The sequence below is a fragment of the Rattus norvegicus genome, chromosome 17, assembly GCF_021556685.1.
Source record: "Rattus norvegicus strain SHRSP/BbbUtx chromosome 17, alternate assembly SHRSP_T2T, whole genome shotgun sequence".
In the NCBI taxonomy this organism is placed as follows: Eukaryota; Metazoa; Chordata; class Mammalia; order Rodentia; family Muridae; genus Rattus; species Rattus norvegicus.
In genome coordinates this window covers 63,992,579-64,010,265 of record NC_141550.1, presented here as the reverse complement: position 1 = coordinate 64,010,265, position 17,687 = coordinate 63,992,579, and the positions used below count along the sequence as shown (strand labels likewise).

Below are 17,687 nucleotides of genomic sequence, written 5' to 3'. Positions count from 1 at the left end.
GGAGCTGTCACCAAGCATTCTGAGTTTCAGTGTGCATGTCCAGGTCTGCTGCTCTTCTCAGCCACTTTGGTGCTTCCTGTGCTCATACCAGATCATATTGTCATTGTGTCTGAGAACTAGGTTTACATTGCACCTATTTCTCCTGCCATGCCACTCACTATTGGAAAGCCATTATTACTTTAGAGCCATTATTAAAATTTTCTTTTGAAAATTTCATTCACAAGTACTGTAGTACATCATTTAATGCTGTCCCCTGGCCCCCAACCCTCCCATGCGATTGGTGTCCTCCATAAGCACTTGAATTCCAACATTCCCTTCTTTATTACCATTCATCCTCCCCAAACACATACTTTATACAGAGTCCATTTAGAGTTGCTTGTATGCTCATTTGTATAAAACTGACAACTAACTTTATATTGAATACATTATAAGGGGACTTGTCTCTAGAGAAACTGATTCCCCTTCTCTCAGCAGTTACTGATAACCTGTAGTCCTTCATTTAGGGGAGAGGTGTAGTGAGCTTTCAACGAATGCTGTCATTTTGCATGCCTTGTTTTGGCAACTGTACTATTGAGGTTTCATGGGGGTCACTTCCCTGTGTTGTCTTAAAGACAATAATACCTAGTGGCTGATATCCTGACTATATGGCTCTTACAAGCATCATGCTTCTCCTTTCTGCAATTTCCCATGAACATTGTAGATAGGTCAATTGGAAATGTGTGCCTGAGCCACACTTATTCTCAATATTTTCATGAGTTGAGGATGTAGATGCTGTGCAGTTATTATGTGTTGCGAATAAGCTTCTCTAATGAGGGGTTATAGCTACACTGATCAGTGGGTAAAGGGACAGGTATTTAGAACACAATAAGGGTATAAGACTTTAGGGAAAAGGCAATAGTACATTCTCCTGTAAAGGACTATTACCAATCGACCTGTATGGGTGGTTGGCCATATTTATATTTCTAGTCATGAATTCCATCTTTATGAGTAGGCAGAATCCAAGCCCACAGATCTTTATACTTCCTAGATAAAAGTGCTATTATTGTGGCATTGGGGATATCTTGCCAGGCTAGTTCCACAGGCTTTACATCTAGGTAGGACTATTGATTTCTTTTTGTCACTCTGTAGCTTATGTGTCAACTTCAGATAGTTGTGAGACCTAGTCCTTAAGAAGGAGACTTTGGGATCAGTTCTTCCTCATTTTCTCCTCATAGTGTCGGAGTCTTCACTAGGGTCTTATCTTCATTTTCTGGGAGGAAAGCAAGTCAAGAGTAATAGGCTATAATGTTTTCAGAGTCTCTTGTACAGTTGTGAGTATCAACTGGAAGAGATATTTATCATGTCCACCACTATTTGTTATGTATTTGTTTATCTATGGGTGTCCTTATCATTCTATGTGACACAATTTCATATATATATATGTATATATATAATATTTTTGTATATACATATAGTTATATATACACATATGTTAGCCATACACACATATGCATATATGTATATATTATACATGTATTTTAAAGCAAACATAAAATGTTTCATTTTGTCTGTTTCAAACTTAGCATTATCTGTCTTTCCTTCCTTTTGTCTGTGTGTTACTTTGCTCCTGACTCCATAAAGTAACCCCATGTATTTTTCAAATCTTTTTTCATAGCAACCACATGCTATTATCCTCTTCTCCAGAACTTGTTAAACCTCCTTAGCCCTATGGTCCCTCTCTACTTTGTGACTCTGGTCTTATTTCATTGAATGTGCCCTGATCTGAAGACCCTGAGCCAGGAAATGCCAGTAAGAGAGGACATGGTGTTTTTACTTTTCTGTCTAGGTCCCTTCACTCAGTATATTATTTGTTCTTGATTTCTGTCCTATCCCAGTATCCATTCAGCATTAAGTTTTTATTATTGTTGATATCCAGTTTTAATCCATGGTCTTCAGAGAGGGCAGATGGGTGTTATTTCAATATTCAACTTAGGAAAATTGCTTTGTGTAATAATATGTAATTCACTTTGGAGAAAGTTCCTTAGGCTGATGAGAAGAAAGTGTATTCTTTAATGTTTGGGTGGAATGTTTTCTGTAGATGTCTGCAAGGTCTGCTGATGTATACTGTCATCTAACTTCAGAGTTTATTGTGTAGTTTTTGTTTCTAGAGTGTGTCTATTGGTAAAGGTAGGGTATTGAAATAACCCACTATCACTGTGTTAGAGATAATATATGATTTTAGATGCAGTAGCATTTCCTTTATGTAGTTGGGTGCACATGTGTTAGAATTACAATATCCTCCAGTGGATTTTTGTTGAGGGTTTGTCTTTTATTGTCTATTGTAATGCAAAGTGGGAGCCTCCAAGTCCTGTAACCTATTTATGTCTCCTGTGAGCTTGCCTACCTTTGACTGGTGAATCAAGATGTCAATAGCCAATATCTGGACAGAAGTGACATAGATGGGTCCTGGGTTTCCAGAGCTTGAGGTTGGAGGAAGAAGAGATGAGGAAGGTGCAGGAGGAAGATAAAGTTGTCATGGGTTGGCTGAGCCATAAAAATGTGGCCCTGTGGACTAGCCAATTAGAGTTAAGAGCAGCCCAGATGAAACATAGTAAGTAGTAAGTAATAACTTGGGATTATTGATAAGAAAGTAGATTTGAACAGCATGGAGGGTAGGCAGCTGCTCAGCTCCTATGTTGTTTAAGGCTTATTATAAATATAAAGGTTGTGTATGTTTTTTATCTGGGAACTCAAAATAACCAAAGGCAGAATGGAAATCCCAGGCCAAGATTAAAGTAATTTCAACAAATATGGTGCCAATGTGGGGCAAAAACTCACTTTTCAAAAATTAATTTAAGATTACTGAATGGAAAACACATGTTGTTCCTTTAACGTTCAGAGGCAGGAATTTTCTTTTTTTAAGCAGACATGCGTTTTTTTTCCTCAAACCCCATAGGTTCAATGCTGGGACAAAATACATACTAAAGAGAATTGGTTTCTTAGCAGAGCTGCATGGTTTTTTTCCCCAATCTGCTCAGGTTTAATATTATGACAAAATATTTGCTAAATTTGAATGCACAATTCTGAGGTTCATGGCATAGGTGGACTAGTTGGGCAGGCTAGGGGATGAGCTCTAGCTCCAGCCTGGAGTCTTCTCAAATGCTTCTGGGCTGCCTCAGAGGTGCTGGAAGCCCCCTACTGGGAAATAAAAGCAGGCTTCCCAGAGGGCAAAGAACAAGGCTACCTGCCTCCAAAAATCAAAATCGGAATTAAAAATCAATGGAAATTTAAGAAGTCAGCACTATCATAAACAACATGGTTCTTTGAACATGAGTTCTGCATGAACAGTGGGACTGCTTTCACTAGTATGTGACACACATGTTGGCCTAAGAATAAAAGAGAATTTAATTGAAGTTAAATATATGGAAAACAATATTAATTCAACTTTTACAAAGAGAAAAAGGATATAGTTATATATCCTTTTATAAGTTTGATATTAGTTTTCATAGAAAGAAAAATTAAAAAGTCACTTAATTTTTTAAAGGATAGAAGGGAGACATAAATGGAAATTGCTTTAAATGCTTTTAAACATACATAGATGAATAAATAAATCCAGGCCTTTGATCTCAATGTGAAGACAAAGACATGGACATAATTAGTTTTGTTGTCTGGAGTGAGCCTAGATAAACAAATCTGGGTCACCTCACACTACACAGAGAAGGCCTAGCTCAATAAGTGACAATACTTGTTTTAAATTGTTTTAATTATCCAAATAAAGATGGGTTCAGTTCGATGGCTATAATGGTATTACAAATCCTCTAGGAGAGAGGTCAAAATAGAGCAGGTCTAAAGGAAAAAAGACTGGTGAACTAAATCAATCTATACTTTCGATGATTTGGAGTTCCTGGACCAAGGACATACTATTTGGGAGAGGCTCCATATTTATGTTAAGAAGAAAGAAAAAAATGACTTTGGACTCCTTCCAAATCAATACTGATCAGACATGATAGAGGAAGACCGTCTAAACATTTTGGCTATAGACATGAAAAAAATCAAAAGAACCAAACAGGACCAATAACATGATTCGCTGATCCCTCTACATGGGAACAGCTGTAAAACTAGACATAAAAATGTCTCTAGCCAAAACTTCAGCTATATATAGCCTATATATCTTATTGGCTACAGATTCCTCAAAATTTATCATCCTGTCCTTCCATGTGGTGTAAATAAAGATTTATTATACTTTGGTTATTGATCAAACTAACTACTTAAAAGACAGTTGTCTTTTACCTACTCCAACAAACAACAAACATTTCATCCTTATTTGATTTATGCACCTTATCCATTTCATACAAATATCTTTATAGAATATATTTATAGTGGCTATAAGAGTCATATATTACAAAATAAAACACTAAGAGGACAGCTATGATAAAATTGGAGATACTATAATGATCTGCAATTCTAGCTCCCTGCCTGATCCTGCCTCAACTGATGCTGATTCCAAAGTCTTACTTTAAACACGACTTCAAAAAGGGCTATTAATTCCCAATAACCTTTCAGACAATTCCAACCAGGACTCTAAACCCTGAAGTTTCTCAACACATAAAGACCAGAAAACAAATATTACCAAATAACTCTATTTTGACTTAGCTATTTCTCCTATTTCATTTTGGGCCCCTAAAAAAAGAAACTCTTCACCCAAATTCAACAGGACAAAAATATAAAACCATCTTCCCAATTCCTTAAGGTGGGGTAGATGGGTTGGCCATTTTATAAATTATAGATATATTGTAATTTTAAGAGATAATCTACCAATAATTATAGTTCTAGATGGAGGATACTAAATAGAGAGCTTAGACTCAGGAATTTCTAAATTTTTCCTTTTCTCTTATCTATCCTAACTTTTTTAGGTAAAGGACAGGGGGTTGAACAGAGATAAGGAGATATAGTAATATATAAATTAGAAAAACAGGGATAGACTGTTAAATTTACTCTAAAAGAAAACATTTTATAGTTATAATCTTATGTTGGTAAAAATCTTCACATTTTAATGCAAAATGGAAGTAATTTTTTTCTTACATTGATACAAAATTTATGTATTGATACAGGTTTAAGGTTTTCATTGGTATAAATCTCTATAATCAATTTAAAAGTTAAAATTAATTTTGTTCCTCTTAGGCAATGTGCCTATATGACCCATTTAAAAAATACAAGGCTTAGACCCAGTCCTTTCTTTTTTATTGAATATTTTATTTATTTAAATTTCAAATGTTATCCCCTTTCCTGATTTTCACTCTGGAAACACCCTATCACCTGTTACCCTGCTTCTGTGAGGGTGATCCCCCACCTACCCACCAACTCCCTCCTGCCTCCCTACCCTGGCATTCCCCTGGGCATCAAGCCTCAACAGGACCTAGGGCCTCTCCTCCCATTGATTCCCAACAAGACCATCCTCTGTTACATATGCAGCTAGAGCCATGGGTTGCTCTGTGAGTACTCTTTTGTTGGTAGAGAGAGCTCTGGTGGTTCTGGTTGATTGATATTGTTGTTATTCCTATGAGATTTCAAACCTATCGGCTCCTTTAATCCTTTCTCTAAATCCTCCATTGGGGTTGCCATGCTCTGTTCAATGGTTAACTGAGAGCATCCACCTCTGTATTTGTCAGACTCTGGCAAACTTCTCTGGAGATAGCTATATCTGGCTCCTGTCAGCAAGCAGTTCTTGGCATCAGCAATAGTATCTGGGTTTAGTGTCTGTATATGGGATGGATCCCTAGGTGAGACAGTCTTTGAATGGCCTTTACTTCAGTCTCTGCTCCACACTTGGTCCCCATGTTTCCTTTAGACAGAAGCAATTTTGGGTTAAAAATTTGGAGATGAGTGTATTGCCTCATCTCCTAACCACAGCTCTTGCCTAATATCTGGATATAACATCTATAGGTTCTCCCTCCCCTTTGTTGGGCATTTCAGCTAATCTCATTCCTGCAGGGTCCTGGGAGTCTCTTGGTTTCCTGGCATCTGGGACTTGCAGGTGACTTCCCCCCAGTTCCTCACACCGCCCCATGGCTACACACATCTGTTCAAATTCCTGACCATCTCTATCATTCCTGAAGTCCCTTACATGAGTATTTTGTTCCCCTTTTAAGAAGGACTGAGCATCCCCACTTTGGTCTTCCTTCTTCTTGAGCTTCATGTGGTCTATAGATTGTATCTTGGGTATTCTAAGCTTTGGGGCTAACATCCATTTATCAGTGAGTGCAAACCATATGTGTTCTTTTGTGACTGGGTTACCTCACTCAGGATGATACTTTCTAGTTCTATCATTTGCCTCAGAATTTCATGAAGTTATTGTTTTTAATCACGGACTAGTACTCCATTATATGAATAGACCATATTGTCTGTATTCATTCTCTGTTAAATTATTTCTGGGTTGTTTACAGCTTCTAGCTATTATAAATAAGGTTGCTATGAATGTAAGGGAGAATGTATCCTTGTTATATGTTGGAGCATCTTTTGGGTATATGCCCAGGAGTGGTATAGCTGGGTCCTTAGGTAGTACTATGTCCAATTTTCTGAGGCACCACCAGACTGATTTCCAGACTGATTGTACCAGCTCGCAATCCCACTAACAATGGAGGAGTGTTCCTCTTTCTCCACATCCCTGCCAGCATCTACTGTTACCTGAATTTTTGATCTTAGCCATTTAGACTGGTGTGAGGTAGCATCTCAGAGTTGTTTTGATTTGATTTTCTCAGATCACTAAGGATGTTGAACATTTCTTTAGGTGCTTCTCATCCAGTGGATATTCCTTAGTCACTTAAGTATACTATCATTTGAAAATAGTGATATTTAGAATTTTACTTTCCAATTATTATCTCTTTGATTTCCTTTTGTTGTCTAGTTGCTCTGGCTAGGATTGGAATGCTATATTGGAGAGGTAGGAAGAGAGTCAGAAGTCTTGTCAAGTCCATGATTTTAGTGGGATTGCTTCAAGTTTCTCTCCATTTATTTTCATGTTGGCTACTCATTTGCTGTATATATTTTTACTATGTTTAGATATGGGCCTTGGTTTCTGGATCTTTCTAAGACTTTTATCATAAAACGGTATTGAATTTTGTCAAATGTTTCTCAGCATCTAGTGAAATGATCATGTGGTTTTTTTCTTTGAGTTTGTTTATATAGTGGATTATGTTTATGCATTTCCTTATATTGAACCATCCCTGAGATGAATTCTACTTTAATCATGGTTTGTGACCACTGTGATATGGGTGATCTTGGATTGGGTTTTTGAGGAATTTTACAGAGTATTTTTGCATAGATATTCAAAAGGGTAAAAGTTCTCTCTCTTTGTTGGGTCTTTGTGTGGTTTAGGTATAAGTGTAATTTTGGGTCTATAGAATGAATAGGGTAATGTTCCTTCCATTTCTATTTTGTGGAATAGTTTGAAGAATATTGGTATTAGATCTTTGAAGGTCTGATAGAATTCTGCACTAAACTCATCTAGTCCTGGGCTTTTTATTTGATTGGGAGACTTTTAATGACTGCTTCTATTAGGGGTTATGAGACAGTTTAGATAGTTTATCTGATCCTGATTTAACTTTGGTACCTGGTATCTGTCTAGAAAATGGTCTGTTTCATCCAGATAATTTTGTTGATTCTTTGTATAGCTCTCTTTGTTTCTATTTGGTTGATTTCAGCCCATAATTCATTATTGCCTGCCATTTATTCTTCTTGGTTGTCTTTATTTCTTTTTTTTCTTGAGCTTTCAAGCTGCTATTGTATGCTCTCTCCAGTTTCTTTTTGAAGGCCCTTAGATCTATCAGTTTTCCTTTTAGCACTGCTTTCATTGTGTCCCATAAGTTTGGGTATGCTGTGCCTTCATTTTCATTGAATTCTAAAAAGTCATTTATTTGTTTCCTTATTTCTTCTTTGACCAAGTAATCATTGAGTAGAGCGCTGTCCAGCTTCCATGTTTATGTGGGCTTTCTGATGTGTTGTTGTCGTTGTTGTTGTTGTTGTTGTTGTTGTTGTTGTTGAAGTCCAGACTTTGTCCATGGTGATCCAATTGGATTCATGGGATTGTTTCAATCTTCTTGTATCTATAGAGGCCTATGTTATGACTGATTATGTGGTCAGTTTTGGAGAGGGTCAGTTTAGGATGAAATGTTTTATAGATATCTGTTTAATCCACTTGGTTCATAACTTTTGTTAGTTTCACTGTCAAAAGAGTCAGAGACCCACAAAATATGACATTTAAAATCATTTAATTATGAAAAAACCTTTTAATTACAAGATAAATCTGTTCCTGACAATACTCCCATTCCAGTAAAAAGGTGTTGAACATCTAATGCCTCCACATAGAGTTGCTTCATTTGTGGCAAGCTACCCACTGGGCAAAAAACAACAGCCAAAATGCTCTCCCTAAAGAACAAATGCAAGATAGTCAACTGCTATGCTCTGCCAAAATAGAGTAATTAGCCCTTCATAATTCCTACTTCATTGAGGTCTGTCAGATATTCTGGGTCAAAAGGCTAAAATAGATGCTTCAACATTATAAGAAATATTTGGGATTCTCCAGACAGTCCACTGTCTCTGAACTGTTTAAATTTTAGAAGCAACTTTCCTACATACTCAAAATATATTGATACAGATTTCCTTTTTAAGTCTCTGCTGAAGTTAAAGACTAATTATGGTCCCACAATTGAACTTACATTGTTTAACATTAAAGACGATGTTCTAGATTTAAAAAGATGATTTTTGATGTGAATACAAATTAAAATCAAACAATTTAAATACAAAATTGTTAGATAAAATACTTTATCTTAATTACCACATGATAGACAGGATGTTATAAATATGTATATACCTCATAATATATATAGTTATATTATACATAATTTTTATAGTTGTTTTCAATTTATTTCTGAGAGAAAAGAGCCATTTACTAGACTAAAGGGGGGAATTGTTGAAGTTTGTCTTATACAGCTTATTGTAATGTTAAGGGTGGGCCCTCAAGACTTGGAGTCTAGATGTAGCCCTTGTGACTCCACCCTAAGTTATTTCTGATTGATGAATCAAGATGTCAACAGCCAGTAGCTGGGAAGAAGAGACATAGGTGGAGCTATGTTTCCCCAAGTTTGGGGTTTGAGCAGTTGGAAAAGAAGAACATGCAGGAAAGAGAGAAAGAAGCTGCCATAGGTTAGCTGAGCCATAAAAACTTGGCCCTGTGGCCTATGCAATTGTAGTTAAGAGCAGTCCAGATGAGATATAATAAATAATGAATAACTAATAAATAACTAATAAATGGTGATAACTCAGGGTTATCAATAGGAAAGTGTATTCTAACAACATGGAGAGTAGGCAACTGCTTAGCTCTTATATTGCTTAAGGCTTACTATAAAGGTTACAGATAGTTCATAACCAAAGATGGCATAGAAACTGTGGACTGGGGCTCAAAATAATTTCTACAACACACTTTTCTCTTTTAATGAATTTGTGCTAATTTTCCCTATCTCTTCTTGTAGTTCTGTAAACTTTTATGATTTTAATTGAAATGTAATTACATTATCACCTTCGTTTTTCCCTTCTCTCTCCAACTGATCCTGTCTCCTTATCTCTTCTTAAATCCACAGCCTACTTCTCCCTGGTCATTATTGTTTTACACACACACACACACACCAAGCACACATGTACAAATAGATAAACATAATCCCCTGAGTCTGTTATGTGTTATTTCTGTTATGTGTTTATATTTTTAGGGCTGACCATTTTATATTGGACAAACAATTAAGGGGGGGTTTACTGCTTGGAGAAACCAGCACTCCCTCCCACAGTAGTCATCAGTTGCCTATAGTTTCTTGTCTAGAGATCCTCTTATCCATGAGATTTTTTGCTTCCTACAGTAGGATGTCCACTGATAGTGATATTGTTTAGATCTCTTTCATGAAACCATTTCTACAATGGACTTTTCTCTGTGTTCCATCAGATTTCCTGATATTCTAGATCCTACAATCTTTCAGGAGAAAGATGTTTAATGTTTCTTTCATGATGTTCCCCAAATCATAAATGGAGGAGCTATGATGTAGATATCTCAATTGGGGTTAATTCATCTAATACGTTGTGTCCAGTTATGCTTTTCTGTGAGGGTCCCTGTGTGCCATAAAGAGATGCTTTTTTGATGATGTATGAAAGCTACACTTATAGTACTAGTTTTAATTTGATATCTATTTTGTCAAATATTATAATAGTTTTGTCTGCCTGCTCTTGAATTGTTTACTTGTAATAAATTTTCTCATTCTTTTATTCCAATATGTTTTCAGTACTTTATGGTGAGGTATGTTTCTTAGAAGCAGCTTAACGATGATGAATCCTCTTCATTTCTTTCGTGTTTTCTCATCTGAGACAGTGTTTCTCTGTGTAGCCCTGGCTCTCCTGAAACTCATTCTGTACAACAGACCAGTCTCAAAATTACAGATATCTGCCTACTTTTACCATAAAGTGCTGTGACAAAGGACATGCATCACCACTCCTTGTCTTGAATCCTGTTTTATTGTTTGTTTGTTTGTCTTTAAATCTAATTTGTTATTTTCTGTCTTTGGTTGAGGCATTGACATTATTGATATTATTAATATTAAGAATTATTATTAGGTAATGTTTTGTAATTCCTCTTATTTTGTGGGTGTTACATTTTTTCTCTTTTGAATTAACTGATCTGGGATTAGTAGTTTTTTGTGCTTTCTTGGGTGTAGGTTACCTTGTATTTACATTACAGTTTTCCCTCATCTTCTTTAGAGTTGGATTGGAGGGCAGAAATTATTTCAATTTGTCTTTAGTATGAAATGTTTTTATTTTCCCTTGATTATGTAATAGTTTTGCTGGATATAATAGTCTGGGCTGATACCTGTTATATTTCAGAGCTTTTAGAGCAAACATCCAGGATCTTTTGTCATTCAGACTTTTCTTGAGAAATCAGGTGTTACTTAGGCCACTCTTTTTTTGTGACTTTCTCTTTTTCTATTGTAGCTTTCAATATCCTTTCTTTGTTCTGTATAGTATTTTAATTACTATGTGTCATGGGAATTTCCAGATAGAATTTATCTTTCACTTGTAAAATATATTTATATTTTTACTGATTATATATTCATAATTATATTACTATATGATTTTATGGAATGAAGTATGAAATTTAAAGATAACTGTGTTTAATGAGAATTGATTTATCACCTAAAGTATTTATCTTTTATACAGATCCTGACATCCTACTTATAATCTGGTATGCAATTCACTCATACAAAAGATCAATGGAACTTCAAAACTATAAATTTGAACTGATTTCTGAGAAAAATAAAAAAATTAAAGATCAAGTTAATTTGCTGAAAAAGGACCTTAAAGTAGCAAAAGAAGCAAAGTTAGATCTAGAACTTTTGAAGACTAAACTGCAGGGAGAACTGTCCAATATAAGGTATGGTATTCCAATTTTAGAGACACATTTGACCAGTTTAGGTTTTATGATACCATTTAGAATTTTTGTCATTTGTCACTTATCATTGAAGAGTTTTTCAGCAGAGAAAATTTTTGAAATTTTGGCATAAATTATTATAATTGTGATTTTTATTATTTGTCCCTTGGCAGCAGTTCTTTGTATTTTGAACATATCTACTTTCACATCTCACCTTAGATCCCCTTTCGAACTTTATTACTTCTTCTGTGTCATGTTCTTCTTTCACCTCCTTCTCTTCCTTCCACACTGAGTCCAGTTAGTTCTTCAGAGTGCTGTCTCCTGGTGCATGGGCTACCTACCATACTCCATGTCCCTGAAGTAAACTCATTCTCCCTCTCTTAGTGGCTATCAACTACCCATAGCTTGACAGGTGGGGGTGGAGCCACTATGTGCCACTATGTCTACTTGAGAAAACTGCTTAGTCCTGTGGAGTATGAAATATATGTCAATAATAAATCACAGTCATTATGGTCATTTTCCTTTTTTTAAAAAAATTGGATTTTTTGATTTATTTACATTTCAAATGTTAAACCCTTTCCCAGTTTCACCTCTGCAGCCCTGTATCCCATCCACCCTTACCCTGCTACTATGAGAGTACTCCCCCACCCACGCACCTACTTTTGCCTCACTGCCCTAGCATTCCTCTACACTAGGGGATCAAGCTTTCACAGGACCAAGGGCCTTCCCTGCCATTGATACCAGATAAGGCCACTTCAGCTCCTTTGGTCCTTCCCTAACTCCTTGTTGGGGTCCCTGTGATCAGTCTGATGGTTGGATTTGAGCATCTGCATCTGTACTGGTTGGGATCTTGTAGTCCTGGAGGTATTAGGCTCCTGTCAGCAAGCATATCAGCAATAATGTCTTGGTTTGATATCTGCATGTGGGGTAGATGCCTAGGTTGGGCAGTCCCTGGATGGCTATTCCTTTAGTCTCTGCTCCACTCTTTGTCCATGTATTTCCTTTAGACAGGAGCAGTACTGGGTTAAAATATTGGAGATGGGTGGGTGGCCTCATCCCCCAACCAGGGGGGCAATGCCTAGCCTCTGAATATAGACCTGACAGGTTTTGCCTCCTCTTTGTGGGGTATTTCAGCTAATGTCATCACTGTGGGGATCTGGGAGCCTCTTACTTTCCTGACCTCTGGGACTTTCTGACTTTTACCTCCAGTTCCACATCCCCCATTGCTACATATGTTTCTTACCTTTCCTGACCCACTGGATACCTCCCCTGTCTCCTCCCACACCTGATACTGCCCCCTTTCCCCTTCCACTCCCCCAACTTCCTCCCAAGTTCCTCACACCCTTCTACGTCCCTTGATTATGTTGTTCACCCTTCTTTGGTCTCCCTTCCTCTTGAGCTTCATGTGATCCATGAGCTTTATCATAGGTATTCCAAGTTCTGCCTAATCCACTTATCAGTATGTACATACCTGTGTGTTCTTTCGTGACTGAGTTACCTCACTCAGGATGATATTTTCTAGGTATATCTATTTGCTTGTAAATTTCATGGAGTCATTGTGTTTAAATAACTGAGTAGTACACCATTGTGTAATTGTACCACATTCTCTGTATCCATTCCTCTGCTGAGGAATGTTTCTAGTTTCTGGCTATTATTAATATGGCTGCTATGAACACTGTGAAATGCATGTCCTTATTACATGTTGGAGCATCTTTGGGTATAAGCCCACGAATGGTATAACTGGGTCCTCAGGTATGTCCAATTTTCTGAGTAACCTCCAGACTAATTTCCAGAGTAGTTGTACCAGCTTGCAACCCCACCAGCAATGGAGGAGTGTTCCTATTTTTCCACATCCTCACAAATATTTACTGTCACCTGAGTTTTTGATCTTAGCCATTCTGACTGGTGTGGGGTGGAATTTTAGGCTTGTTTTAATTTGCATTTCCCTGATGACTAAGGATGGTGAGCCTTTCTTTAGATGCTTCTCAGCCATTTGAGTTTCCTCAGTTGAGAATTCTCTGTTTAGCTCTGTTCCCCATTTTTAATAGGGTGATTTGGTTCTTTGGATTCTGTTTTCTTCAGTTCCTTATATATATCGGATATAGGATTGTTAAAGATGTTTTTTTTCCCAATCTGTTGGTTGCTGTTTTGTCCTATTGACAGTGTCTTTTGCCTTATAAAAACTTTCAATTTTATGAGGTCCCATTGGCCAATTCTTCATCTTAGAGCATAAGCCATTGGTGTTCTGTTCAGGAAAATTTCCCCTGTGCCCATGTGGTCGAAGTTTTTCTCCACTTTCTCTTCTATTAGATTCAGTGTATCTGGTTTTATGTGGATGTCCTTGATCCACTTAAACTTGAAATTTGCACAGGGAGATAAGAATGGATCAATTTGTTTTTATTGGATATTTTATATATTTACATTTCAAATGTTATACTTGCCCCCTTCCCATCCCTGCTACCAACTTCCCTCTGCTTCTATGAAGATGCTCCCGCTCCCACTTCAAAACCCTGGCATTCCCCTACGCTGGGGGAAATGAGCCTTCACAAGAACAAGGACCTCTTCTCTTATTGATTCCAGACAATGCCATCCTCTGCTACATATGTAGCTGGAGCCATGGGTCCCTTCATGTGTATTCTTTCATGGGTGGTTTAGTCCCTGAGAGCTCTAAAGCATCTGGTTGTTTGATATTGCTGATCTTCCTACAGGATTCCTACAGGATCTTCACCTTCTCAGTCCTTTCTCTGGTGACTGCTAGTTGAAAAAGCAAGATTTTTGAAAATGCTGTCTTTTTCTCCACTGGATGGTTTTAGATCTTTTCTAAAAGATCAAGTAAACATAGGTGTGTGGTTTCATTTTTGGGACTTCAACTCTATTTCATTGATCTACCTGTCTATCTCTGTACCAATACTATGTAGTTTTTATCACGACTGCTCTGTAGTACAGCTTGATGTCAGGGATGGTGAGTCCTCAGAAGTTTTTTTATTGTACAGAATAGTTTTTGCTATCCTGAGTTTTTTGTTATTCCAAATGAATTTGAGAATTGATCTTTGTAGCTCTATGAAGAATTGAGTTAGAATTTTGATGAGGATTGCTTTGAATCTGTAGATTGCTTTCTGGAAAATGGACATTTTTACTGTATTATTGTGCCAATCCATGATCATGGAAGATCTTTCCATCTTCTGAGATCTTCAATTTCTTTCTTTAGGGACTTGAAGTTGTCATACAGATCTTTCACTTGCTTGATTAAAGTCACAATTAGGTTTTTTATATTATTTATGGCTATTGTGAAGTGTGTCATTTCCCTAATTTCTTCCTTAGACTGTTTATCCTTTGAGTAGAGAAAAGCTACTGATTTCTTTGAGTTAAATTTATATCCAGGCACTTTGCTGAAATTGTTTATCAGCTGTAGGATGGAACTTTTGGGGTCACTTAACTATACTATCATATCATCTGCAAATAGTGATATTTTGATTTCTTTCTTTCCAATTTATATTCTTTTGACCTCCTTTTGTTGTCTAATTGTTCTAGATAGAATTTCAAGTACTATATTGAATAGCTATGGAGAGAGTGGGCAGCCTTGTCTAGTCCCTGATTTTAGTGGGATTGCTGCAAGTTTCTCTCAGTTTAGTTTGATGTCGGCCACTGGTTTGCTGTATATTGCTTTTACTATGTTTGTATGGGCCTTGTATTCCTGATCGTTCCAAAACCTTTGGAAGGGATGTTGAATTTTGTTACATGCTTTTTTAGCATCTTATGAAATGATCTTGTGGGATTTTTTCTTCCTTAGAGTTTGTTTACGTGGTGAAATTTATACTTTGATGGATTACCCTATATTGAACCTTCCCTGCATCCCTGGGATGAAGCCTACTTGATCACACTGGAAGATTGTTTTGATGGTTCTTGGATTCAGTTTGCAAGAATATTATTGAATATTTTTGTCATCGATATTCATAAGGGAAATTGGCCTGAAGTTCTCTTTCTTAGTTGGGTCTTTGTGTGGCTTTGATATCAGCATAACTGTGGCTTCATAGAACAAATTGGGTAGTGTTCTTTCTGTTTCTATTTTGTGGAATAGTTTGCAGAATATTGGTATTAGGTCTTCTTTGAAGGTCTAATAGAATTCTGAACTAAACACATCTGGTTCTCTGCTTTTTTGGGGTGGGGGGAGATTTTTAATGACTGCTTCCATTTTTTAGGGACTATGGGACTGTTTAGATGGTTTATCTGATCCTGATTTAACTTTGGTATATGGTATTTGTCTAGATGTCCATTTCTTCCAGATTTTCCAGTTTTGTTGAGTATAGGCCTTTGCAGTAGGATTTGATGATCTTTTGAATTTCCTCAGTTTCTGTTGTTATGTCTCCCTTTTCATTTCTGATTTTGTTAATTTGAATAATGACTCTTTGCTTTCTGATTAGTCTGTCTAAGGGTTTATCTATCTTGTTGATTTTCTCAAAGAACCAATTCCCAGTTTTATTGAATCTTCGTATAGTTCTTTTTGTTTCTACATGGTTGGTTTCAGCCCTGAGTTTGATTATTGCCTGCTGTCTACTCCTTTAGGGTATATTTGCTTCTTTTTTATGTAGAGCTTTCAAGTGTGCTGTCAAGCTTTCTCTAGTTTCTTTTTGGAGGCACTCAGAGCTATGTGCGTTCCTCTTAGCACTGTTTTCCTTGGGTCCTATAAGTTTGGGTATTTCGTGTCTTACATTTTCATTAAATTCTAAAAAGTCTTTAATTTCTTTATTTCTTTCTTGGTCAAGTTATCATCGAGTAGAGTGAGGTTTGGCATCCATGTGTATGTGAGCTTTCTGTTTTTGGGGGTTTTTTGTTGTTTTATTTTGTTGTTTTTGTTATCACCTTTTCCGTGGTGATCTGATAGAATGCATGCGATTATTTCAGTCTTCTTGTAATCTTCAGGCTTCTGTTGAGGCCTGTTTTATGACTGATTCTATTGTCAGTTTTGGAGAAGGTACCATGAGGTACTGAAAAGAAGTTATATTCTTTTAGGAATAATATTCTTCAGATACTTGTTAAATTCATTTGGCTCATAACTTCTGTTAGCTTCACTGTGTCTCTGTATATTTTCTGTTTCCATGATCTGTTCCTTGACGAGAGTGGGTTGTTGAAGTCTCTACTTTTACTGGGTGAGGTAAAATGTGTGATTTGATCTTTAGTAAAGTGTTTTTTATGAATGAGATGTGTGTCCAGTCTGTTAGTCTTTTTATTGGGGAATTGAGTCCATTGGTGTTAAGAGCTATTAATGATAAGTGATTGTTGTTTCCTGTAATTTTTTTTTCTGTAGAGGTGGAATTATGTTTCTGTGGCTATCTTTTTTTGGATTAATTGAAATATGATTACTTTCTTGCTTTTTCTAGGGTGTAGTTTCCCTCCTTGTGTTGGAGTGTTTCATCTATCTTTTTTTGTTGGGTTGGATTTGTGGAAAGATATTGTGTAAATTTGTTTTTGTCATGGAATATCTTGTTTTCTTCATATATGTTAACTGAGAGTTTTTCTGGGTATAGTAGCCTGGACTGGCATATGTGTTCTATTAATATCTGTATGACATCTGCCCAGGATCTTCTACCTTTCATAATCTCTGTTGAGAAGTTTGGTGTAATTCTGTTAGATCTGCCTTTATATGTTACTTGACCTTTTTCCCTTACTGCTTTTCTTATTCTTTCTTTGTTTTCTGTTTTTGGTGTTTTGACTATTATGTGACTATTTCTTTTCTGGTCCAATGTACTTGGAGTTCTGTAGGCTCTTTGGGTTTTTTTTTTTTGGGGGGGGGACTTTCTTTAGGGATATATTCTATAATTTTCTCGAAGATATATACTGGCCCTTTAAGTTGGGAATCTTCATTCTCTTGTATACCAATTATACTTTGTTTTGGTCTTCTCAGTGTGTCCTGGATTTCCTGGATGTTTTGGGTTAGGATGTTTTTGCTTTTTTTCATTTCTTTGACTATTGTGTCAATGTTTTCTATAGTATCCTCTGTCCCTGAGGTTCTCTCTTCAATCTTTTGTATTCTGTTGGTGATGTTTGAGTCTATGACTCCTGAACTCTTTCCTAGGTTTTCTATCTCCAAGGTTTCCTAGGTTTTTTCTCTCTTTGTAATTTCTTTATCATTTCTATCCACAATTTTAGATCCTGGAAGGTTTTGTTCAATTCCTTTACCTGTTTGGTTGTGTTTTCCTGTAATTCTTTAAGGGATTTTTGTGTTTCCTCTTTAAGGGCTTCTACTGTT

The 17,687-nt window shown here is 36.5% G+C and overlaps 1 protein-coding gene across 1 annotated transcript in view; it reads left to right on the top strand.

Annotated features, from left to right (window-relative positions):
- LOC103690071 (interaptin-like) overlaps positions 1-17,687 on the top strand; it is a 280,698-nt gene that overhangs the window by 221,281 nt on the left and 41,730 nt on the right. Inside the window, exon 65 of the mRNA XM_087591928.1 lies at positions 11,230-11,443. Within this exon, the coding sequence (XP_087448054.1) occupies positions 11,230-11,443 (214 nt within the window). The remainder of the gene's footprint in view (positions 1-11,229; positions 11,444-17,687) is intronic.